The 24,131-nt window shown below is 34.5% G+C and overlaps 4 protein-coding genes across 5 annotated transcripts; all 4 read right to left on the reverse strand.

The window, feature by feature from the left end:
• Positions 1 to 1,410: 1,410 nt before the first annotated feature.
• On the reverse strand, positions 1,411 to 5,590 carry LOC145591123 (uroporphyrinogen decarboxylase-like). Its single transcript, XM_081647527.1, has 6 exons — positions 5,362 to 5,590; positions 4,812 to 4,933; positions 3,616 to 3,726; positions 3,285 to 3,473; positions 2,164 to 2,289; positions 1,411 to 2,069 (listed from the first exon to the last, which is right to left on the reverse strand). Exons 1-6 carry the CDS (start codon positions 5,480 to 5,482, stop codon positions 1,554 to 1,556), a joined length of 1,185 nt encoding a protein of 394 aa, XP_081503653.1. The 5' UTR covers positions 5,483 to 5,590; the 3' UTR covers positions 1,411 to 1,553.
• A 1,080-nt stretch (positions 5,591 to 6,670) lies between these two features.
• LOC145592599 (5-amino-6-(5-phospho-D-ribitylamino)uracil phosphatase, chloroplastic-like) lies at positions 6,671 to 12,011 on the reverse strand. Its single transcript, XM_081649103.1, has 11 exons — positions 11,835 to 12,011; positions 11,617 to 11,724; positions 11,226 to 11,294; positions 10,972 to 11,076; positions 9,833 to 9,887; positions 9,444 to 9,517; positions 8,524 to 8,607; positions 8,284 to 8,424; positions 7,863 to 7,928; positions 7,381 to 7,490; positions 6,671 to 7,017 (listed from the first exon to the last, which is right to left on the reverse strand). The coding sequence occupies exons 1-11, from the start codon at positions 11,934 to 11,936 to the stop codon at positions 6,849 to 6,851; spliced, it is 1,083 nt and encodes a 360-aa protein (XP_081505229.1). The 5' UTR covers positions 11,937 to 12,011; the 3' UTR covers positions 6,671 to 6,848.
• Positions 12,012 to 14,424: 2,413 nt separating this feature from the next.
• On the reverse strand, positions 14,425 to 16,609 carry LOC145592907 (uncharacterized). Of its 2 annotated transcripts, none has more exons than XM_081649419.1 (6): positions 16,513 to 16,609; positions 16,249 to 16,410; positions 16,013 to 16,100; positions 15,773 to 15,859; positions 14,865 to 14,903; positions 14,425 to 14,777 (listed from the first exon to the last, which is right to left on the reverse strand). In XM_081649419.1, exons 1-6 carry the CDS (start codon positions 16,587 to 16,589, stop codon positions 14,658 to 14,660), a joined length of 573 nt encoding a protein of 190 aa, XP_081505545.1. In that variant the 5' UTR covers positions 16,590 to 16,609; the 3' UTR covers positions 14,425 to 14,657. The 2 variants fall into 2 exon arrangements, with proteins under 2 accessions (XP_081505545.1, XP_081505544.1); XM_081649418.1 differs by having other exon boundaries at positions 14,425 to 14,780.
• A 3,202-nt stretch (positions 16,610 to 19,811) lies between these two features.
• LOC145592600 (WEB family protein At3g51720-like) lies at positions 19,812 to 23,508 on the reverse strand. The gene is made up of 2 exons (XM_081649104.1): positions 23,167 to 23,508; positions 19,812 to 21,350 (listed from the first exon to the last, which is right to left on the reverse strand). Exons 1-2 carry the CDS (start codon positions 23,398 to 23,400, stop codon positions 19,995 to 19,997), a joined length of 1,590 nt encoding a protein of 529 aa, XP_081505230.1. The 5' UTR covers positions 23,401 to 23,508; the 3' UTR covers positions 19,812 to 19,994.
• Between the last annotated feature and the right edge of the window lie 623 nt (positions 23,509 to 24,131).

The following is a 24,131-nucleotide window of genomic DNA, read 5'->3' on the forward strand; positions in this document are numbered from 1 at the left end:
ACAATTAGGTGCTTACTGTCTCCAATGTTATGGATATAGGACAGCTTGCCTTGTATTTTTATTTTTTTCGGGACACCTTGCCTATTTTTAAATAAAATATTAAGCCGGATTATCATTTAAAACCAAGATTAAAAAGGCGATAATATTTTCATATAAACTAATTCCGTGATTAACCTAGTATTCTAACTTGTCTGAGATGGACTATAGTATTACCAACTTGTTTAACATGAACAGCACGTGGCATGCCTAATTTGAATCGAAAAAATGGTAAGACGAGAAAAAAGAATAGGGTGAGAGAAAGAGTGAAAGACAATGGAGAGAAAGAAGAAGAAAGAATTGAGATGCCTTGAATTTTCCTCACTATTTCGAAATCATTAAAAGTTGCATATAAGTCTTCATCTCATTCCTTTTTTTAGTGGGTGATTTGATAAAATATCTCCCTATATAATACTACTACATAAGTCATGGAACAAGTCGGCCAACATCATATGCTACTAAGAATATTATTTAGAAATTAATATAAAATCATAATAAGTTAAAACAAGTCGGCCAATAGTTTTTGGGAAATTGGCAAAAAATAACTTTATTTTTACCCATGTGTGTAAAATAATCCCAACTATTTCATAAAATTACAAAAAGTAGTCTATTCATAATATGTGCTAGATCAATTTCTTGGTATTGATATTACTTTGTGACGATAGAAGGGTCCACTTAAGCAACTCATGATAATATCTTCTTGATTAGTTTAGGCGTGTAGCTAAGCCTATTTTAAGTTTATTTTGTTTTTTTAGGATGCTCACCCGGTTTATTGGAGCTATATTTGGATTTGATTCGGGTTGTACAGCTGGCTTAAGGTAAGTGAGTGTCCCAACAAGAATTTCTGCATACGATAAGGCTTGAATGCGAGGCGTTTAGCTAAGCAACATCAAGTTGATTTTGTTATTCACTTGTTTTTTGGGTTGGAAAATTAAGATCAGCCCTGCTTGGAGCTGAATTTACTAACTATCGATCATTCGATCCCCTGTGCCTTGGATGTACATCTTCATTAGCGAAAAGGATCATAGGGAGTGAAAGTTGTCCACTGCACCATGCCATATCTGAAGCTCATATGACAGCTTCAAGCTCGGCTTGAAGGCTTCTATGCTGGTTGCCGCCTCTTTGAACAAGGGTCATCCTGCGCAAGTCGTTCTTCTGCATGATCTAAACATAATTTGCACTAGGGTGCTTGAGACTGTCTACTTCAAAATGAAGCTGTTGAGTAAAAGACATCGGGCTTATTGCATCAGGAACATGTTCGTTTTTCTATGGCTCAAGTGGCTTGGGCTTGGCTTAATGATTAAGTTGGTGAATGCTTAGGAAACATGAATAATAGTACTACTAAAAGAATAATGAAAGCCCAAATGATAAATCTGACAATAAATTACAAGATTTCATAGAACTATGACAGTCAAAAATTTTACAAATTCCTGTAGTGATGCACAGAAAAAATGCATTACTCAGAAAGTAATATAATTGCTCGATGAAGAAGAAACAATACTCGGAGTACCTAGATATTAGTATCTAATGTTTTTGGCAACCTCAAAGAAATGAGCGACATTCTCTTCCGGTGTACCTACAACAATCCCATGACCAAGATTTAAAATGTGCTTTCTATTCCCGGCTTTTTTCACTGTATCCATTATCCGACTTGTTATAAATTCTTTTGAGCCAAAAAGCACACCGGGATCCACATTGCCTTGCACTGCAATATCAGATCCCAACCGCCTCCTACCTTCTGCCATGTCGACCGTCCAATCCAAGCTCACAACATCAACGCCTGTTAGGGGAAGCCGCTCTAGCAAACCACCAGAGCCACTAGCATAAAGTATGATAGGCAGATTTGGATGGGTCAGTTTCACAGAATCAACTATCTGCTTCAAGTATGGTAAACTGAACTCTTCAAAGTCTACTGGGCTGAGTTCAGTTGCCCAAGAATCAAAGATCTGAACAGCTTGTGCACCATGATCAGCTTGATACTTGACATACTTTGCCATAGATGTTGCGAACTTTTGAAGGAGAGCATGCAAAACCTATAGCAGCAACATTTAATGGTCAGGCAAAACAGAGATTTTATGCCTCCTGTACACTTATATAAACAGAAAGCTAATTTGGAAAGCATATTACCTTAGGTTGAGAAAAAGCCAGTCTCTTAATTTTGCTGAAATGTTTTGATGAACCACCTTCAACTACATATGATGCCAGAGTAAAAGGAGCCCCAACAAAGCCGAGAACGGCAGCCTCGTTGCCCACCTGAGGAAGAGCACTTACAAATAAATATGCTGAAAATGGTAGATACATATTGATGGCGTATAATTAGAATGCCAAGTTACATCACATTTATTCAAAACAAAACATTCGTTCAACAAGTCTGTCAATACTTAAAAAGAAAATCACAAGTCAGAAATTAATTGTGACTTCAATTTAGCTTCCTGAATCTCTAGCCTATTTGCCCACTGTTAACTATTCCCTATATTCAATGGGCTAGAAAATGCAGCTTGCTCAATGAGGTCAATAATCAATACATGTTAGTTGTTTCATTTTGCTTGATTCACAATTTCACAACTACATCCAAGCCATAATGGTTTCTGAATCTCAGCTGCCAGGAGGGTGGGGGTGATCAGAGATGTGAACTGTGAAGAGACCAAGAGGGGTACGTTGTCCATAAAGGTTACTACTAAGTACTACTCCGTCCGGATATTGATAGTTCAAATTAAGGTATCATAGTGAGTGATTTCCAAACAGAAAGCAATGATGATGAGTATAGATGAGACAGAGTATGGCACTATAGTATCACATCGTTGACAGCCAAAGGTGCACTCACAAACAAAGGAGATAGATGCCAGGAGTCTGACACTAGCATACAATTTGCACTTACAAGTTTAATGAATGATAGTTAAAACTGCCAAAGGGAAAATGGGACATCTTAGAGAGGATGAGAGGACAATAACTACGACATACCTTTATATGACTAAAGGCAGCTAAAGCTCCTTCCCTAATGCTCAAAGAAAATATATAAAAAGTATGTATGCCACTCATTTCACAGCAGTTCCATCCGCAAAATCACAGACAATATTCTAAAAATTTTGGTTTCCTTGTGTCTACAAAAAGGTTATATCATCATGAGTTGCCATATGCCCATTAGTCCATACGAAGGGTTTACTAGACTACAATGCTTATGGTTAGAGCGTAAATGATATGCGATTAACTATATAATGAACATAGGAGCAGTGAGGAACATGCAATACCTCCTTCCGCAAGATGGTTAAGGCTTCCCCAACATATGGAACTGACTCCTCAGGAACAAACTCTCTAACTACATCAACATCTTGCTGAGTGCTAAGAGGATCGAATATGACTGGACCCTTTCCTTTCACAATGTCAAAAGGTATATTCATTCCTGCTAGTGGGGTCAAAATGTCTGAAAACAATATAACCTGCCAACACAGAACATTAGTCATCAGTAATTCAGTAAACAAGCAAAAGCACATCAGGTATATACTGTCCAGACAAAGGTCTTAGAAAGTGGCAGAGATGTCTGTCTGTAGAAGTTGGACACTAATATTAGCAGGAACTTACTCCATCAGGCTTGAAAACTTTCCATGGTTGCAAGGATATTTCTACAACTAGATCAACATTTTCTGATCTTTCACGAAATGAAGGATGCTTCTCACATATAGCTTGGTAGCTCTGAAAACACAAAATAAGAAAACTGGTCATATATTAAGTATACATCAGAATATTCAGCAAGACAGTCCACATCACATAGCATGAGGAGCTTAAGAAAACATAATTCAATCCTAGTAAGTAGATTTCTCTTCTGATGATAGTTCTTTTTAGGCCATACAACCTTCAAAATTACCTAGTATACAATTTGCATAACAAGATATTACTTTCCAGAAGAGCCTAAAACCACTTATGAGGAACATAGCCTAGAACTTTTTGTTCAGTAAAAAAAGGGTGAAGAAAACAGCCAAAATTGAAGAGTTGGAAGAAAAAACCTAGTTTTTAATGACATGGTTGACACATGACAGTGATATACAAAGTACTACATAACCCAAAGCAATCACAATATCAGTATATTTGCCTGAAATCCATATTTTATTTATGGAGTATATTTTACAGCAGTAAGACATTTTTTCAATTGAGGATTATACAGAAAACAATGATCTGAAGCCACCATATTTTTTACAGTTTCCTACTCCTAACTGAAGGCTCAACTGCCATTGACCTTCCTAAGAGGTGGATCTTATCATGCTTGAGATCACTAAAAAGATATCAAAATTAGTGGCTTCTCCTACCTATCTGTTACACCTAATCAATTTTAAATCGCTGACAAAGATTGTCATCACTAACTTAAATCCATAGCTATTCCTCTTAACTTTCACACCATGTCGTTTATAGATGAATGACATGTTAGCATTATGTAGCGTACATGTTACCTACAAGTATTACATACTTAAGACAGCATTAGACTATTAGAGGTCTGCATCATCTGCTCAAGTAGGATGTCAAATTTATAATACACTCAGATGTCAAAATTATATGATTGTAATGCTAGGAATCATGAATCCCATGATAACTTTTTTCGAATGCATATGCACAACTATATAAACAAATTTTCAGGCATGAAACTCTGATGTAGCTACATTCCCGCGATCCAAACAATTGGATACCTAATTAATAAGAATTTCGACAGCATAAGAAAGATGACAATCCAGATTCAATAAAACAAAAGGACATCCAACAAAACAAAGGCATGGTAATAAACCTGCCTTCATGTATCTCCCAGCTTGCCTCATCAACCAAACTGGGGGCCTTTCAACATCCAACCCTTTCACAGCATTTAGCAACAAGGGTTCAGCTGTAATTGCCCTCTTTGATTCTGCTACTAAACCTAAACAGCACAACAACAACAATAATGTCAAAGCCTAATTCTCAATACGACGGTCCGCTGCACGGACCAAGAATCTATCTCTAGAGTTCATCAACAAAGATCCACAAAACCTAAATATATACAATATCACTAAACAATGATCAACCAAATCATGCCAAAATTTTAGTAAATTACCCACTATAAACTAGAAGCATAATTCAGCAAATATAAATACACATAACTTTCATTTTCAAAATTCTACATTAGAAAAAAACTGATCTTTTACCGAAATTAGGAAGCATAATTAACCCAAATGAGAAATCAACAATTACCCAAAATCCCAAAAAGTCAAAATGTCCGATTTAACAACAAAAAATTAATACCCATATAAAAATTTGCCTGAATTATATCAAATTTAATCAATTGAAGTAAGAGATTAAGGAAATTACCTCCAGCAGAGCATTGAATCGAAGAGGGTTTAGAAATTGATGAAGATTGAAGTCTTGATTGGGAGATTGAATGAGCAGAGAAGGAAGATATAGAACAGCTGCCACCAAAAATGCACGACATTTTAGAATTCTGGGAAGAATAATTTAGCAATAAAAATCCAGAAATTTTCTGGGTGTGAAGCTTCAGTTCATCACAGTTATGTTGGGAAAGTCTCCCTCTTGTTGGTTTGAAGGGAGAATCAATCCGGAAAGATGAGGTAAAACAAATAGCTGGATTGTTACCATATCCGACTAGATAATGAATAGTTACATCAAGCTTTTTGGCTTGAATCCATATGTGAAAGATCCAGACCCGTTAAGAAATATGGGTCGGATTTAACTACGAAATCTAACACATATTGGTAGCATTTACAAACACAGTTTTTCAGCATTTGGACCCTTATTAATCGAGTATCAACATTGATACTTTAAGGTTATGTCTTAAATAATTGGGTGTTAAAATTATCGAGATTACAATCTCATACAAAGTAGTATTTTTTATGTGCACAAATCTCATATTTTAACTACGTCTTAAATAATTGGATATAGAAATTGAAATTATCGTGATTAAAGTTATTGTATTTCTCCTACAATGAGCATAAAAGTCAATGCAACAAATTGGTGCAAGTTACTGTATTTCTCTCACAATGAGCATCAAAGTTGTTGTATCTTAGATTTTGAGTTAAATCTGGTGTTATCATAGCTATAAATTCAGTTCAATGCCACAAAAGCAATAGAACTTGGATCTGCCAATGATAGTACTATCATGATGTTATGATTCTTAACAGCAAATCTCATCTTATCCAATTACAAGGTTTTTCATTGGATGTCACAATTACTCTTTATCAAACTACCCTACACCCCATCACACAAACAACACATACCAGTAACCCCACTCTAAGTCTCTTAACTAATTCTAGATGTCCACAAATTGACAAAATATAATTTCTACCTTCACTGAAAAATAAAAACTTGAAAACTTTGTCCCTAAATGGATCAGCTAGTAGGTTATGGTAATTCAAATTTAAGACCGAATCGATCTCGTGTTAATCTTTGTCATAAAAAATGTAGCTAGTTAGTCAGCGTTTTAGGCCAATGAATCGTGTTAAAAATCCTTAATTTTAGACAATTTGGAGTCCAACAGTCCATGCTAGAATTTGAGTCCAAGTCTGCTTGAAGTGTTTTCCACAATCCTCATTTAAAACCAGATCTCAAGCGAGAAAATGCTAAATTCTTGTATCAAATTTGAAGCTGGCCGAGAACAGAACAATAGATTTTGGAACATCACATTTAAACAGGACTAAATTGCTAAACTTGTAATGTACATTGAACAACAAAGTATATACATGCATTCTACAACATACAAGACTTGAATGAGAGAAGGATGGGAAAAAACTATGCTTCTTAAAAGACTACAGAAGATTAAACAGAATGAGACAGGTGACTACTTAAAAAATGGTATCAGTAGTAAGCTTCCTTTTTGGAGGACTTTTCTCTATAATCTGTTTCTGTAAATCCATGAAATTAGAACCCTTGTGTGCAAATAATCTCCGCAGATTTATGACCGAGAGCTCACTGAAGTTGGCTACTGCAAGATCAGCCTGCACCAAGTCATACCTGCAAACACCAATGTTAGTCACTGAATTCATTCCCCAAGCAAGTACGTCTAACTCCAACTCTCCAATAAACCTTCCCATGCCTGTGTTGGACACGTATTTACCACTTTAAAGGGATATGGTAACTCAAATACTTATAGTCTGATTAATGTGAGGAGTCCAAGTAACATAGTAGTCCATAACGGCATGGCCTCCAAATCAACAATTTATGATTAATACATAGTGGAGATTTATGCAAAATGCTGAAAAGTGTCAATTAAATCTGTTCATTTGAAGACTAGACACCCCCAGCTGAATAATCATAGAACTAATACTCTGATCAAATTTAGCGTATACATTCTATAGAATCTTTCATGATACTTACGCAGGGTGAGCACCAATAAGAGCTACAGCCATCATTGTACAGTTATGAGCAGCTGTCACACCTCTTGGGTCATCCTCAAAGACGACACACTTCGAAGGTTTCCTATCCAACTGCAAGAAAAATTATTAGCAGAATGAATTAGAGACACTGAATATAAAGCAATTGCAGAAAACGAATTTCATTGTGCAATAGGCTAAACTAATCATAAACTTGTATCTTGTCATAAAATTACTTATGAAAGGAAGTGCTAGTAAAAGTTGAAAAATCTTAAAAGATGAAAAAATTCATTCAATGAGAGCAAATAAGTTGTATTCAGTCCTGTAGGCCGGGTATCTATGAGCTAGAAGTAGAGAAAAATCAGGTAATTGTATGGTGACCTCACCACAATAAAGGTCAAGATTTCAATTGCAGTCGTCAACAAGATTTGAAAAAGTAAAGCAGACAGGATTTTAACAGAGTTCCTCTGTACAGAGAGTTCCTACCTTTACAGCCGCAGAGAGAAATCTATGGGCCATTGCCTCCATGCCATCTTCTTCACTCACTATGGCCTGCAATGTGAAAATATATCAGTTGGAAGACAACTTCCTTAAACAAGTGCAACTATTTAGTAAATGAGGAAAAAGATGCCACCAGAAGGTCCAGAATATTATATGAGAGAAATACAACTCATCACTGGGACAAGTTCAATAAGCACTCCCAAAATCTCAACTTTATCCCAGCAGGCCTCTCTTGGAAGGATGAGTAACACTACTACCTTCATCTTTCTCGTTCTTCTTGCCCTGTGCCCCCCTCTCGTTGAAGCAAATACAGTAAGAAGACTAAGAACCATCACCACTCAACACACTGTTGCTTTTCATTATTACAGTACAATAATCACCGCCACAAACAAAATCAACCAGGTACCTGAAAGTATTTCTTGATTCCCATCCTATCTAGAGCTTCAACCATGATTCTTCTGTCAAGATTTGAAACAATTGCACAAGGTATACGAGCTGTTGACACCGCCTCCAGCCATTCTTCAACACCTTCCAAAGGTCTATCAAGCTGAGAAGATGGCAAAAAAAAAAATGAATATCTAGATTAGAGAAAAATTCCTCCCCCCCCCCCCCCCCCCCAAAAAAAAAAAAAAAAAAAACCCCTCACCTTGAGAAGATTCTCATAATACAAATGTGAAAGTCGCATCTTTAGCAAATCTACATCAGTTTCTGATTTCTCCCACTGCAAAACCTGAAAGATTTGAGAAGGTTAGTGTTTTACGCATCAGTTGGACTCTGAACAATTTGCATTCTCCAAGAAATTATAGAAATAACTTGTATCTCCTCCTCCTCCTCCTCCTAACTCAGGTAAGTACACAAATGGCACGAGTGTGGTTTGAACATTGACAAGACAGCACGATAGTATCTTTATACAAAATTAAGTTTCCTTTAGTCTAAGCTTGTCTTTAAAGAGTGTTGCAAAATAAGCATTTAATATGTCATACACAACAAAAAACAATCAAGCAGTACTAAATAAAGGCCAAAGAACTGAAAGAAGTACATAAACAAAACACCACAGGAGACTGAGACGTGCATGTGTGTATGAGGAAGACTCATGTTTCAAAATGTTGTGACAACCTCAGTTTTGAGATGTTTCAAAGAATGGAACTTTAAAATATTCAGGGAGGTATTTTTTCAAATTCCCAAAAATCAGAACATGGAAATGGCTGTATGTATACATATCAATTAATCAATGACAAAACCAGTAGGATCCTCCAAGGTCAACTAGAAGATTGACATGCTATCTGCAAAAAGTCAAAAGACAGAACTAGTCATCCACTCACTCATAAACAAGTTAATTAGCTTTATTTTGAAATTAATTGTCAGGCAAGTTTTCTGGCCATATCCTATCTCCTTTCAAAGGGAAAAAAATGTTCCACAAAAATAAGCATAACTTTGTCACTGGCTTTTCTTATTCGGTAAATCTTTGGACATTGATGATTGATAAACAATATCATGCTCCATATAAGTGCATCATAATCACCATTTATATAGAAATTTTCAACTGTAAACCTCAGAGGCTCAGACCTTATTAAGCACATGATCAGGACCTGAGTAAAGCATCAGCTTTTGAGTACCAGCATCCTCAGGAATTACTTTTCCTGCAAAGAAGAAAAACACAGAAAAAGAGACCAATAAGAATAGCACCAAATAAATGTAAGATCAGTGATAGAATCTATTTTCTTTCTCTACTTAAACTCTTCAACAACTAATTGAATAAAAAAAAAAAACAATATGATATTTTTAATTCCTATGGAATAATCTCCACAAAAGGTGAAGCATAGATATACATCGTATTAATTAAGAAACAAATCAGGCAATTTTTTTTTTAACCATGTATAGTATTCAGCACTCAGAAATTCTAGATTAACATCAAGCACACAAGTAAGGATTAATCACGTGAGATAAATACATACCCTCTTCAGAGGCAAGCTGTTTCCAAGCATTCAACTTCAATGCTCGAGTATCTGCCTGTAACAAAATGAATACACTTTAGTTTGGCAAAAAAATTGAATCAAGGTAGAATATGATATGAAATTGTATCTACCACAATGTTATGAAATCGCAGAAATGGGCAAATTAAGTGGGAAGAAGAAAGGAGATAAGATATTACGGAGTAGATAATACAAACATTTGAGAGGCTTGTTCTCTCCCAAAGTGTAAGACAAAATTAACAGAAACACTCAGCCAAATTCTTCCTGATTTTTCTCTCACTGATCTCCTCTTTATATGGAATTTCTCTGTACTAGATAATACAAGCATTTGAGAGGTTTGTAATCTGTAAAAGTGTAAACAAAATTAATAGAAACACTCAATAAAATTCTTCCTGAATTTTCTCTCACTGATCCCTTTATATATAATTTCTCCGTGTAATTAATTGACTTCTTTCCTCTTGAAGCTAATGCTAACAGTATACTTCATATTATGCACTGGCGCATTGCCCTCATTATTCTTCCTCAGTAGGCCAGTCTATTACACATAACTTCATCCCAAGATGAATAGCCATATAGGTAGTGCTATACTTGAAATTAAATTTATCAGATATCTATTTGAAACTGAAAGTCTTAGAGCAACTAGGTCACTACATGTTTCAAGACAGTTTTTCCTAAATTGGAACATATAGAAGGCAACAGAATGTTTCAGAGGCAATAGATTATCTCGGAAGTACAAAAGTAGACAAAAATGAGATCCTTTTTCAAAAAAATATAGCTTAGAGGGTGGGATGGATGAGCATGAAAAAAAATAAAAAGAATTTCTTAAAAAAAAAAAAAAAAAAAAAAAAAAAAAAAAAAAAACCCTTAATACTACGCACGAAACAAAAAGAGAGAATGGAGCTATATTACACTGCGTTAATTGTCAAGGCAAGTTTTCAAGCCATATCTTATCTCCTTTCACAGGGGAAAAAAAATGTTCCACAAGAAGAAGCAAATATCAATCACATTTTTCGTTCCTGAACTAAATTCCGCCTATTTGTTGGATAAAGGAAGGTTTGCAAGCATAACTTGTGAACAAAAGTAATTAACACAAAAAACAAACTATTGAAAAGGGAATATACCACAACATTGTCCCAAGAAAAAATAAGTCCAAAAGCTTCATCGGGTTTCATGGCATATCGTATTCTTTGAAGAAATCCCTCTTGCAACTTGTCATTCAAAAAATCCTAACAACAATGGAAATAACATGAGCAATACATAATGCCATAGAAAAGAAAATTCGACAAAATCGAGTTTCACCAAAGAACAAAAAAAATTCGTATTACACTCCTATTACACATATTAAAGAAAAAGTGTGTTTATTGTGTTTTCTTACCACATCAACTTTTAAGGGTCCATCAGGCCTGAATGTCTCAAAACCCTCTCCATATTCAGCTCCAATAGCCTGAATATCCAAAATTATTGCTTCAATTTTTACACAAATTATATAATTCATACAAAGTATATGCACACATACTTACAAATCACGGGAATATAAAACAATTTAAAATAATTAAAGTAACCCAATCAAATAGCAAAAAAATACATTAAATTTCATAAACCCAGAAACCCCTTCTGAGATTTTTTACACTAAAGACTCAATGAACCTCAAATTTTCCAAATTCAATCAAAACCAACTTATAATTATAAACTAATTTCTCAAATTTAACTGAACATTTAACATTCAACCAATATATTAACATTAAACCAAAAAAAAAAACACATACCTCTTCCTTAAAATATTTTCCTGGGAGAAAAGGAAGCTCATTAGGATCAAAATTACAAGCGTTTCTAATCAACAGACGCTGCTTATTTGGGTTCTGACGCCTTAATCTCTGTTTTGCAAAAACAATAATGAAATTTAGCAATTTAAAGAAGATTAAATCATAGGAAAAAAAATCAAAAACAACAATATATAAAGAAAAATTAATAGTTATAATATTACCGGTAATTTGAAGTTGGTGAGAAATTGGGAGTCAGAAAGAGCAGAAGAAGAGGGTCTCTGGGGAAGTAAAGCAGAACCTCTGGTAATATTGCAGCACTCCATTTTTTTAGCTACTCTATCAATTTCTGGAGTTTAAAGTTGTTTATTCTTTTTTAATATTCTTTTTTTTAACAAATTTTCGACCTTTCCAGGATTTTATTTTTATTTTACTATAAAGTTTTTATTTTATGGATATGGTGACGACTAACGAGTCATTATAGAACTTGGGCTATCTTGGACCTAATGTAATAATTATTGGACCTATTCACATTTTTTGTATAGTCTTGTAGAGTATTGGCTAACCTAACAACTACTATGTTGACGGTGTTGCAAGTCATATGACCTCGAGTACTTTGTATTATGCTCTCAAGAATATGATTTATAACAGCGTGTGAATGTTTTATACTTTTACGTGAGTACTTTGTCGGTTGACTTAGACCCTGTTCTTTTGAGCTTCTGGCAGAGAAGAGGTCAGCAGAGTAGAGCAGATTAAATTTCAACCGAACAGAGCAGATTTCAACATTATTATTAATACTATTATTAATGTTGTTGTTGTTGTTGTTATTATTATTATTATTATTATTATTAAGTGCATATACCATTGATTTAGGTGAGTGAAAACATAAATAAATGTGTACCATATTTAACATATGTTAATAGTAGAAAGATAAAAGACAACAGCTTATCTATATTTATTTCACGAAAATTTTAAAATAAAATGATTTAATGAGTAACAATGATTTTAATTATAAATTTGTCTTAATCATATATTTTTAACCCTCAAAATAATAATGATATACAAAGTACTACTTGAAAACAACCTCTTTTTTTAATTTTTAAATTGTATGAAAAGATTTGAAAAATAATTCAACCCAATGAACTAACAATCAATATCCACATAAAATTTTTCTACACATTGTGATTCTAATATCAAATGTTTATAAAAAGAAATTGTTATTAATTGTTATTATTATTATTTATTTTTTTTGAAAGAATTGTTATAATTATTAGAAATTATTAATTAATAATATTATTAAATATTAATTCTTAATAGTTTGAATTATTAAATATTATTATTGATAATTATTATTATTAATTATTATTATTAATTATTATTATGATTAATAAATATTAATTATTATTAAATTTATTTTTTAATATTAATAATTATTATAATTATTCAAAATAATAAATTATTATCATCAATACAATATTAATTATTATTATTATTGAATATTAATTATTATTATTGTTATTATTAATTATTATTTGAAAATAGAGCAGAGCAGAGCAGAACAGATTTTTTTTTAGCAGAACAGAGCAGATTTGAGCAGAGCAGCTCTAAAGAACGGGGCCTTAATGTATAATTGATATCATCTTATGAGTTATTGTCACGTGTTAATTACTCTATTAGTAGAAAAATGTTTATTTATGAGACATAATATGTTATAAATTGGCAATTAATTAACTTATATAATGGATATCTACATTCACATGCCTCATTTTAGTGTGATTGGTGCTCTTTGTGCTCTCGTAGTAATGATATAATTTGTGTGATGTAACTACTTCACTTCTGGCCCTCTTTTTGTTCAAATCTTTTTCATTCCCTTTGGTGGGAGATGCCATATAAATGTTAGGTTAGTGTTGTGAAATTTTGTTAATTTTTAGGTGTCAGATATATGTAAATAAGGAGATAGTATCAAAAAAATATAAGATATCTATCTTTAAAATCTCATAAATAAGTCACAAAGACTTTATCTCCTCCCTACTACCAAACATTATAGGTACATAATATGAATTAAGCCGACGAGGCCCCGTACGGCCGTACTACGAACATATGGTTTACAGTCAACACAAAGTAATGCAAATTGGGACCAAGAGATTAAACTAGAGTAGTCTAGAGACTCTAGACACCAAGGCAAGCAAAATAAGGAAACATTAAAAGACCTTTCTTGTAGAGAAAACACCTAATGCAAATAATATCATGTTTGAAATAGAAGTGTTAATTCGAATGTTAGATCGGATCGATTCAAATTTCAAACTTGTGTAATGCTAAATCTTGTGTCCATACAAGTTGAAATTTGAATCAAAATTTTTCGAGTTGGTTTAGGATCAAATTTTGACCCCTCTACTTCGAGCCACTAAATGTGTTTTAAGGTGAGTTTTTTTAGTTTATCGTAAATTAAATAAATTTTGGCAACCATTTAAACTAACAAGAAAAAAGGCTGGCCACAAGCCATTGAAAAAAAAAATCAAACAAATTCTAGCTTTGTAAAGTGCATAATGTTTGTTTTCAATGAATGTCAAGTGTCATTAGTTTGGTAAAGTATTGGGGGTGGTATGCAAAATATAAGATCAAATCCTATCTACATCATTGCCTTTTGTGGCTTATTCTACGCCAAAATATCAAAACGCATGCTTGTATAATCGAAGTTGAGAAATTCATGGCAAGGCAGTGTTGCTAATCAATAAACACCAACACACCACTACTTAATTAGATTTTCAGTACTCTCTTGTACAAAATGGAGTACTTAGCATAACTTTACAGTGCTTGTAGCTAAATCCGCCCACAAAATGGCCCAATTACCACTACTAATTACTAATTAGTACTAAAGCATAGATCAAAAGCCAGGGAAACATATAAACAGCAAACCCTGTACATAACTTCCTAGAATATACAATAGCCAATAAGACTTGCCTTGGTGAAAGCAGGCTAGCCACCCCAAAACAAAGAGCATAAGCTTCTCTTCATTTCGAATAAGCCGATCCTACATTGATCTAGAATTAAATTATGTCGAAGCAGAAGCAACTTATTGCATTAGGGCACCTTGTGCAACTCCACACGTTGAAAGGTTCTTCTTCGTCTTCTGAGCAATAATCGTCGTAGTTGACATAGCCGCCATTCTGCTAATGTCAAAGGGAATAGAAGAAGTAAGAACAGAAACAAATGTACTTCAAAAACATGAGATTTAAGTGGAGAAAAAGGAATACCTTATTGCATTTTGCTGAATCTGCTTCATCATCACCTTCCTGCATAAATCATTATGTTTTTAATCAGAAAGTTATATACTGTTGTAAAGATTAGTACTCAGTCTGCAGAAAAGTTTCAGCGATGTAAGGATGAATCATGAATGGCAGCAATCTTAAGTCATGCTAAAACTCTCTTTAAGTTGTTAGACTCAATGCTTTCATGTTTCTGTTACAAACATTCGACAATTTCAGAAGGTTACAGAAGCCAGAATGTCAGGCTCAGACAACTTGAAGATTAAAAGAATCAGATTTTGTACATCATTTTAGTCTGTCTTCATATATTCACCTCAATAAACACACAAAGTGTGAAAATGAACATTGATTGAAGCCAAAGATCAATGCTAAATTCTTCTTAGTTTACACGAACAAGAACGAGTTTTGAGTGAGACCATCTCACACTTATTTATTACCAAGTATGTGACATTAAAAGACATCGCCTGAAAAGTAACCCGTCACTCTTAAAATTAAAATAATCACCATTAGAACGTCTCATACAAGATTTTGTCTTGTGAAACCAATTGCCTACATATTTACCTCGGATGCAGAGGTTCACTTGACATCACTAGCAAAAAGCTCTTCTTTCAGCCAAATTGTGGTTCAAATTACACACAGCATATTATCTAGCTTAAAGAACATACTCTAGAATCTTCATTTTCCATTCATTGCATTACAACAATTCATACAAAAATAGGTCCTACAAAAATGTTATTCTTTAGTCCAAGAATCATTCCCTCCCTCCTTATCTATCATGTTGTAAATGCTCTTTCTCACAAACCTCAAACCCACAATCCGGAATCCGCTCTCGCTCGCCGCCTAAATAGGCCTCATGTTCTACTTAAATACACAAATCAATGGCTTCGAAAACTTACCTGAGACAGTTGAATTTCTTCTTGATGTATGACATTCAAATAAGCATTTTCCACTTTTTGGGACTCGCGAATGTATGGCCATTGCTCCTATACAATCAAATTAGGAAACATCTCAGTTAACAACCCAAAATTTCACAATACAATTACTAACTATAAATACTAAATCATCTGATAATCACATTTTCATTTTTAGGAATTCACATTATTAATTACTTCTATAAGCATAAAAGGGTCTTATACCTTAGTTGACATCTTCTTCCATTTCTCAAAAGCTTCTCGATTAATCTCAATCAAGGGTCGACCCTTGCAAGATTTTGCATAACTTTCCCTGAAAAAACCCAAAGTTAAAATATAAGTCTGTACTCCATTTATCCGAAATTAATAGTTGCGTTTGTAACATAACTTAATCTAACAACGTGACAACTAAATTGGGACGAATAGAATAATATTTAGGGAAAGCAAGGATTAGTAATTACATGAAGAAGACAAAAGGTGATCCAGGTTGCTGAGAGATGTTGTTCTTTTTGGGAATAATTAAAGGCTTGGGATTTTCTTTCAAATTCTTCTTCACATTCTTCTTTACATTGCACTCGTGCATGTCCATCAATGCAACTGGCACTGAACCTCCACAATCATCACTACAAAAATTAAAAAATAAAAAATTACAAATACAAAAAATGACTTAAAAATTAAAATTAGAAATTTTTTTAAAAAATTAAGGATTTCAGGAACACAATTACCATTTCATGAAGGCGCTACCGTCAGCCGCGCGGCGAGGAGGGCGAACCCTTTTGCGAGATCTAAGAGGGTTTGGCATTGGAGCTGTAAAACAGAGAAGTTATGGAGTTGAGATTTGAGAATTGTTTGTATTTATTTTATTTATTCAATGAAAATTGAAATGGTTAATTTTGTTTTTAAAAGAGTTATTTTATGTGAAGAAAGAAGAGTGGCAAACCCTTTATCCCCTTACATTTTCATTATCTGCCTAGAATTCTTGTCTAGGATGATATATGATGAATGTAATAATAACAGCTGGAGGCCCTTTAGGTTTAGGGGGGGGTCAGTTTCCATCTCTCATCTTTTGTTTGCTGATGATGTTCTGCTATTTGGGGTGACTGATAAGAGAACACTTGCTTCAGTCTCCACCACCCTTGCCAAATTCTGCTCCCTTTCTGGTCAAAAAATCAATGAGGACAAGAGTCAACTCATCTTTTCAAAAAATACTCCCATCCATATCATTGATGACTTTGAACAAACACTGGGTGTGGCCAGATCCAGAGACCTTGGAACATACCTAGGTTTCCCTCTAACTGATAAGAAACCAAATAGAAGACAGCTTTCTGTCATTCTTGACAAGTTAAATATCAAGCTGGCTTCTTGGAAAGCTAACACTCTGTCTAGAGGGGGTAAAATGACCATGCTCCAATCTACCATGCTAGCCATCCCCAGATACTATATGAGCTGTATCAAACTTCCCAAGTTCATCCTCTCCAAAATTGATTCCATGTGTTCAAATTTTCTCTGGGGGGGGACCACCTCTAAGAAGAAAATTACTTGGATAGCTTGGAAAAATGTTTGCAGATCAAAAGATAAGGGGGGGCTGGGCTTTCTTACAAATTCTGACAGTAATTTGATCAGCTTGGCTAGATTATGTTGGATGGTGGACACCAGACCTAACTGGGCTGGGAAAATTCTGTTTGAAAAATATGTGAGGGGTAGGAATGTTCCAACCCCTTTCAACAAAGGCTCCCATATCTGGGCTGCTGTGGGAAGGGGCTGGGACTTATTCCAGCATAGCCTTAGGTGGGAGGTTGGGAATGGCAACACCATCAACTTCTGGCAGGATAAGTGGCTGCAACATGATGCTCCTGCTGAGCTTCTTGCTGGACCTAGAAATTTCTTGTCTAGATCAAAACTCCTCAGCTCTGTCCTTAATCTAACCAAATCTGAGATGGAAAATGAGGTGGGATATCAACTACCTGAAGAAATATACTCTAGGATCTGTAGTTACAACTTGTCTAATTCTGAAGATTACAACTTCACTAGTTGGTCAAAAAATGGCAAGTTTGATAGCTCCAGTGCTAGAAGATGGCTGACCAGCAAAAACTGTGATTCTATTCATGACCTGGATTGGAGTAGTGCTTGGAATATTAATTTCCCTCCTAAGATCAAAGTGTTTCTCTGGCAGCTACTATGGGATAGGCTTCCTACTTTAGCAAACCTAGCCATAAGAAATTGCAGTCAAACACACCATTGCCCTTTCTGTCCTTCTATGGAAGAAAACTTACTCCACCTCCTTCTAATCTGCCCAAGAGCTTCTGAATTTTGGAACTCAATTACCTTCCCTGCTCCCTGTACCAAGAACCAATCTGAGTCTTGTAATGATTGGCTTATCAAAAACCTCAAACACAAACAACCCACCCATAATGATATTCCCTGGAACATCCTTTTTTCTTTTGCACTATGGCATATTTGGAAGAGAAGAAACTCTTGGATTTTCTCTCATACCAACTCCCCCATTCACACCTCTGTATCCCATTGTATCTGGGCTGCTACTGAGTGGTGTTACTCTACCTCACACTCAGCTGGATCAGAGCCCAAATCTCATACATGGGAACCCCCCCCCTCCAACTTCTTAAAAATTAATGTGGATGCTTCCTTCATTACAACTTCCAAAGAGACGGGTTGTGCAGCTGTTTGTAGGGATCATGCAGGGAACTGGATTCAGGGTATTCACTGGAAAGGCTACTGCAACTCACCTAAAGATGCTGAGCTAAAGGCTTTATCTATGGCATTGTCATGGATAACAGAAACTGGTTGGCAAAACTGCCATGTGGAAACAGATTGCAAGCAAATTGTGGATGAGATGAAGGATGCCAACTGTTCTGTTCTAACCCCCAAAATGCTTGAATGCAGGGAGCACCTGCAGCACAGACCTGATGTCCAGCTGTTCTATGGAGAAAGAGGGAAGAACGCGGTTGCAGACATCTTGGCTAGAGAAGCAAGAAGGAGTCTAAGTGTGATAAATCAGTCTTTTGTATTATTTATGCCTCCCTTGGAATGTATTAACCTCTTGCAAACTGACTGCGCAAATGTTTCACATTCACATGTCTCCCAGGATGTAACTTTGGGTCACGTTGGACCAACTTTTGTAAACTCTAATATCCCCTTAATTATTAATTAAGCACCGTCGTTCTTCAAAAAAAAAAAAAAAAAAAAAAATTTAGGTGAAATTTTAAACTTTCCCGGCAAAAGGGGTTTTAAAGATGTGCCAAAAGGGTAAAAAAAATGCTTATTTCATGGAAAACCGTGAAATTGAAATGGAAATGGAAATGGAAATGGAAAGCATGTAGGTTTTATGCGCACACATGTGGTTAGGTGAGTGGGGTAAATGACTAAAAGTATATATTGGGTTTTAAATTTTAACTTTAGGTTTGGGCCGTTTTAATTTTATAATAGGACCATTTTGGACTGGATTTATAATGGAGTAATTTTTAGCTTGGACATGCAATTTATTAGCTGGTCTGGCATTCATGCAAACTTGTTTCTACTTGTCTTGGAAAATCGTTTATATTTTTCTGGGTGAAATCATCAATGAATCTGGAGTATATTTAACAGTTTTTTTTGTCACATTTTTAGATGATCAATTTAGAATTATTGATATTAGTGTATTGTTATTGAATTTGAGGTGATGAATCTGATTTGTATTACAATTTTGTTTTTAGATTTTGAACTTTCTCATTTCTTTACATAAAAAATGAGCATATAACTATCTATAATGAGCATTTTTTGAATGATTCACTCACAATACCTTTTCAAAGATCAGTTTGTTTAAATTATTCAATATGTCACTACTTCAATTAAGTGACATAAGAAGAAGAAGAAGAACGATTGAGCGATTAAAAAGAGTATTTAAGTTTTGTTTGGTTTATAAAATCATGTCATATCTTTAACTATGAGATATTGGAATGCGGCACAACTAATTCTTGACAAAATAAACAGCTGACATTTGACTCAAGCAAAGGTTAAACAGGCATAAATAACACAGGACTGATATGAATTCACACTCCAGATACAGGTACAAATCAGACAGAGCAACCCCTTTACATACATATATAAGCATATAAGTAGCATGAACAAACACCACACAACCAATAAGGAACACAAAACAAGCTGATAAAGAATATGTCAGTACAAGAAATACAACAACAATGTTGATCTATTAATCATCCCCTCGCCAAAAATTCAAACTCTGAATCTTATTTTTACTCTGCTTTGACATAGGAAGTGAAATATGCACAAACCCAAGAGCCTTTCTCTTGGAGAAGAAATTCTTCCCTTCATTACCATCTTTCTCTCTTCTCTTAGGCGGCGGAGTTGATTCTCCTCTATGTCGTCGTAACATCTGATTCAATGACACCCTTTGTCTCCCTCCCCCGCCTCCTCCCCTGCCCTCACCAACACTTTCTTCCTGCCTGCCAACCTCTAAATCATCCCTCAGAACAAGTTTCCTGCTCAAAATGTCTCCTATTGAAGTCGTAGCAGGCCTAGCAGCCTGCTTACATTGATCATTTGTATTTCTTGAATACTCGTAATCATTTGAATTGAGTAGCCTAGAATCCCTTCGAGGGCGTGCAGGTAAAGAGTTTCTGAACCCCATCTTACTTAGTCTCTCCTCAGATGCTTCTTCAATTCTTCTGAAAGCATCTATCTGTTCCCTCCTTTTAAACAGGTTTTCAGCTTTTTGAGCCTTGTCAGTTAATGCAGAATACTCTTCAACTGACAGACTAATTCTCCCCGGTTTTTGCTGATTACTGTAACTATCGAATGCTATGCTTTCGTTGCTCGATAAAGCCCTGATTTCAGCTAAAGCAAGAGATTCAGCCGCCTTAGCAGCATCCTCGAGTTTCTTGGCTACAACCCACCTCATTTCTATCACTTTAAGGCTTGTTTTCGTCTGCTCTACATCTGACATTGCCTTCAGAACTTCTGATCTAGCTTCTTCAGCTGTCTTCATAAATTGCTCAGCCTCATAATTTAACTCTCGTAGCTCTCTTGATATTGCTAACGGATTAAATGATCCACCCACATTCTCTGCATCATTCCTGATCTTCATTTCCTGTCTTGCTTCATTGACAGTACGCGAATTTTGCAATACCACTGAGGCCTTTTCTTTCTCCATTTTCTTACTGAGAGCCTCAACAGAAGCGCGAAGTTGAGCAAGATCATTGGTGTTCTGATAAAGGTTGTTTTTCGCTTGCTTTAATTCCATCATAATCAGTCCAGCAGCAGTTGATGGAAACAAGTTCAATTGCTCTTCATTCTTGACTGTTGGCTGTTCAGTGAAATCAACAGGATACTTGTTCACATACTCATGATTCGGGGTGGATACTTGCCTTTCAAAACCCGAGCATGAGTTTGATGTGCATTGATCATGAGCTTCATCTTTTGGCACTTTCAACTTTAGCTCTTCTACAAGTCTTTTGGTTAACTCGAGTTCTTTCAAGATTTCATGTGTTTCTTGTTCTTTTCTTTGAAGATCTTTCAACATTGTTGCTGCTCTTTCATCAAGTTTATGCTGTCAATCAGAATATAATAATCAGAAGTGATTACAAGAAACTGAAAAAACATGCTCCTTATGACATGAAAATTTAGGTAGTCATGAATATACTTAAGGATAGCTTAATTATGTCCTAAATATATGTGAGAACATTTTTGTAGTTATTAATTTAGAGTTTCATGCAATTGTTACTATGCAAGATAAACGACTATAACTAAAATGTTAAAACCCCTTAAATTGGATGATTATGCAAGTCCCACATACGAACGAGTATATATAGAGTTAAATATATACTATAATTCTAAAGCGAAATAATTTGTCGAGTAGATGAATAGATGATCTCCCTTTGTATCTAACCTTTATAAAAAAAATAAAAAATTTGTCATCACGAGTTTCAAAAAAGAAAAGTTAAAAAAAAAAGGAAAAACTTTGTTGAAATCTTCTAGTGAGAATCTATGTGGGAAAAGTTAAAAGAAAAATGTCTCAATTATCAAATAACCAAAAATTGCTTTATGTATTTTTTTTTTTTTTTTTTTCTTAAAGTTTCATAATAGTCTTACCAACCTCAAATTTGTGTTTGTTCCTTTTGTTTTTGGTCCATTTAAGCTTTATTACAAAAATACAGTGTATTCCACTATAAGGATAACACAGATTCATTCTCTTTTGTTTTTTAGTCTTTTCACAAAATTGAATTTCTTCTTCCTCATCATTACCAGCCAAGTTGACTTTAGCCTAAAAACTCTGTTTCACTTGTTCTTCATGAATTTAATTACTCCACTCTTTATACTATACAGATTTATTATTAAAACATTGACAATATTAAGATATAATTTGAATTAATAACATGACAACTTAACTCGGATGGACTTTATTCCGAAAAAAGACAATGGTTGGTGGTGTTATGTGATCCTTACATAGTGATAGTCCTCAGTATGTAAGTATGAGTTATCCCTTGAAGTACTTACTGAACTCTAATTAATTAGGTAATTCTTACATAGTGATAGTCGTCCTCATTGTTATTAACTTATTATCCCTTCATTAAAAGTTCACTTAAATAATTAAAATACAATTGAACATATCATTTTTAATCTTGGGGAAATATACAAATCCTTATCAAGGTTTAAGGTCATCACGAATGTGTCGTAAATTACCGAAGGGATTACCTTAAGGAAAAAAAAAAAAATCAATACAACTAGATTGGTCCTTTATATTTGTCTTGACATCATAAATATTGCCTTAGCAAAATCTTCACCCAACAACTAATCAAAATGTATAAAAATAAAAAAATATCAACTTAAATGCAATTTAACTATAGAGTTTTTTCTTGCTTCCAAAAACTATAGAGATTTAATACGAAGTAGTAGAAGCTGTCAAGATTTTAGAATATACTCCGTACCAAACTAGGATAAGGACAAAAGATAATATCCCCAGTCCAAAATATCTGTCTGCATTGACTTTCAACAACATATATAAATTATTAGACTTATTAGAGCTCAGATCTTACTTCTAACTATTAAAATTTTCTCTTGATTTCATCACAAACATTATAATTAAGGGGTGTATTTAGCAAGTAAACATAAATCAACTTAATTAGAGGACCAAAAAAAAAATAAAACAATATGAATACTAGCTAAGCTGCTACTGGTAATGAGGTACGTATGCTAGAAATTCAGATAAAATTCTAAATCAAATACGGAATATAAAACATTAAAATAAAATAATAGTTACGTTAAAAGTGTAACTTGATCTAATCATTCTAGACGGATGGAGTATCTACGACTCTTTTATTAGCATTATTAGAGTACAACGAGTAAATCATAAGAAGCTAACTTACAGAATTGTCATCAGTTGTTGTAGCATTAGCAGCATCAACAGCAAGTAAAGGTTGGGGGATCCAAAACCCACGACCCCCAAACCGAATTACAGCTTCTTCAACGGACATGAAAGGCGGGGACGTATCCACCACAACCCGTGGACTTGACCCTCCTAGCTCATGCAGCGTGTAGGACTCTTGTTCGGATTCGTAATCCGAAGTTTGTGTTGCTGAGTCTACTGCATTTACCACCATTTTAACCTCCAAAACAAAAATATTTTCCTAGAGTTAATTTGAGAGAAGGGTTTAGCAAAAAAAACTTTAAAAATGGTGGGAATTTAAAGAGAGTTTACACGTAGTAAAGTTTAGTAGTACTAGAGGTGATCAAATGAATGAAGAGAGAGTGATTGTAGGGGAAATAAAAGGGGAATTATGAATTATGATGTGTGTGTGGTCATCATGATTGTTAGCGAAAGGTGATTTTTTGTGTTAAATGGGTCGGGTCCCCACTGACCCACTTTCAACCTCCTTTGTGTTTAAACAAAGAAATTTGTTATGTTATGGAATGGTATGGAACTATCAAAGTGAGTATTTTGTGAGCATGGAGTCCTATTTTGGTCGCGTACACATTTAATGCTTACAATCACACCGCTAATTAATCTAATTTGATACCATTTGTGTTACACTTGGGTGTATAACTTTACGTTTATTGGTCTAACCATCCAAGGGGAAGGTGGGGGGTGGGGGGATTATGTGCAAATCTTCTGCATTTATTTAATTAAGTCGACTAGGTCAATTAATAATTAAGTAGCTCGCTTATTATTTATTAGCTATAAATAATTACTTCGTACTTTGTATTAGGAGTACTCATTATGTTCAACAGATAATTAATCAAAGGTGCAGTCTTACTCAAATTGAGAAATTTAAGATCATATCAGAACAAGGTAATAAGTTAATAATAATACTAAAACTAAAGTAGATTAACA

The sequence above is a fragment of the Chenopodium album genome, chromosome 18, assembly GCF_948465745.1.
Source record: "Chenopodium album chromosome 18, dcCheAlbu1.1, whole genome shotgun sequence".
Lineage (NCBI taxonomy): Eukaryota > Viridiplantae > Streptophyta > Magnoliopsida > Caryophyllales > Amaranthaceae > Chenopodium > Chenopodium album.

Coding starts and splice junctions, on each gene's coding strand:
- LOC145591123 (XM_081647527.1), bottom strand. CDS start 5,482: ATGTCGTGCATTTTTGGTGGCAGCTGTTCTATATCTTCCTTCTCTGCT. Junction 2,290..3,284: donor TAACCATCTTGCGGAAGGAG/GTATTGCATGTT, acceptor GCTCTTCCTCAG/GTGGGCAACGAGGCTGCCGT. Junction 2,070..2,163: donor TGGCTTTTTCTCAACCTAAG/GTAATATGCTTT, acceptor TTGCTGCTATAG/GTTTTGCATGCTCTCCTTCA.
- LOC145592599 (XM_081649103.1), bottom strand. CDS start 11,936: ATGGAGTGCTGCAATATTACCAGAGGTTCTGCTTTACTTCCCCAGAGA. Junction 11,295..11,616: donor GAAAATATTTTAAGGAAGAG/GTATGTGTTTTT, acceptor TTGGATATTCAG/GCTATTGGAGCTGAATATGG. Junction 9,518..9,832: donor ACAGCTTGCCTCTGAAGAGG/GTATGTATTTAT, acceptor TCTTCTTTGCAG/GAAAAGTAATTCCTGAGGAT.
- LOC145592907 (XM_081649418.1), bottom strand. CDS start 16,589: ATGCCAAACCCTCTTAGATCTCGCAAAAGGGTTCGCCCTCCTCGCCGC. Junction 16,411..16,512: donor GGTAGCGCCTTCATGAAATG/GTAATTGTGTTC, acceptor TAATTTTTGTAG/TGATGATTGTGGAGGTTCAG. Junction 16,101..16,248: donor TCACCTTTTGTCTTCTTCAT/GTAATTACTAAT, acceptor GGGTTTTTTCAG/GGAAAGTTATGCAAAATCTT.
- LOC145592600 (XM_081649104.1), bottom strand. CDS start 23,400: ATGGTGGTAAATGCAGTAGACTCAGCAACACAAACTTCGGATTACGAA. Junction 21,351..23,166: donor CAACAACTGATGACAATTCT/GTAAGTTAGCTT, acceptor TCTGATTGACAG/CATAAACTTGATGAAAGAGC.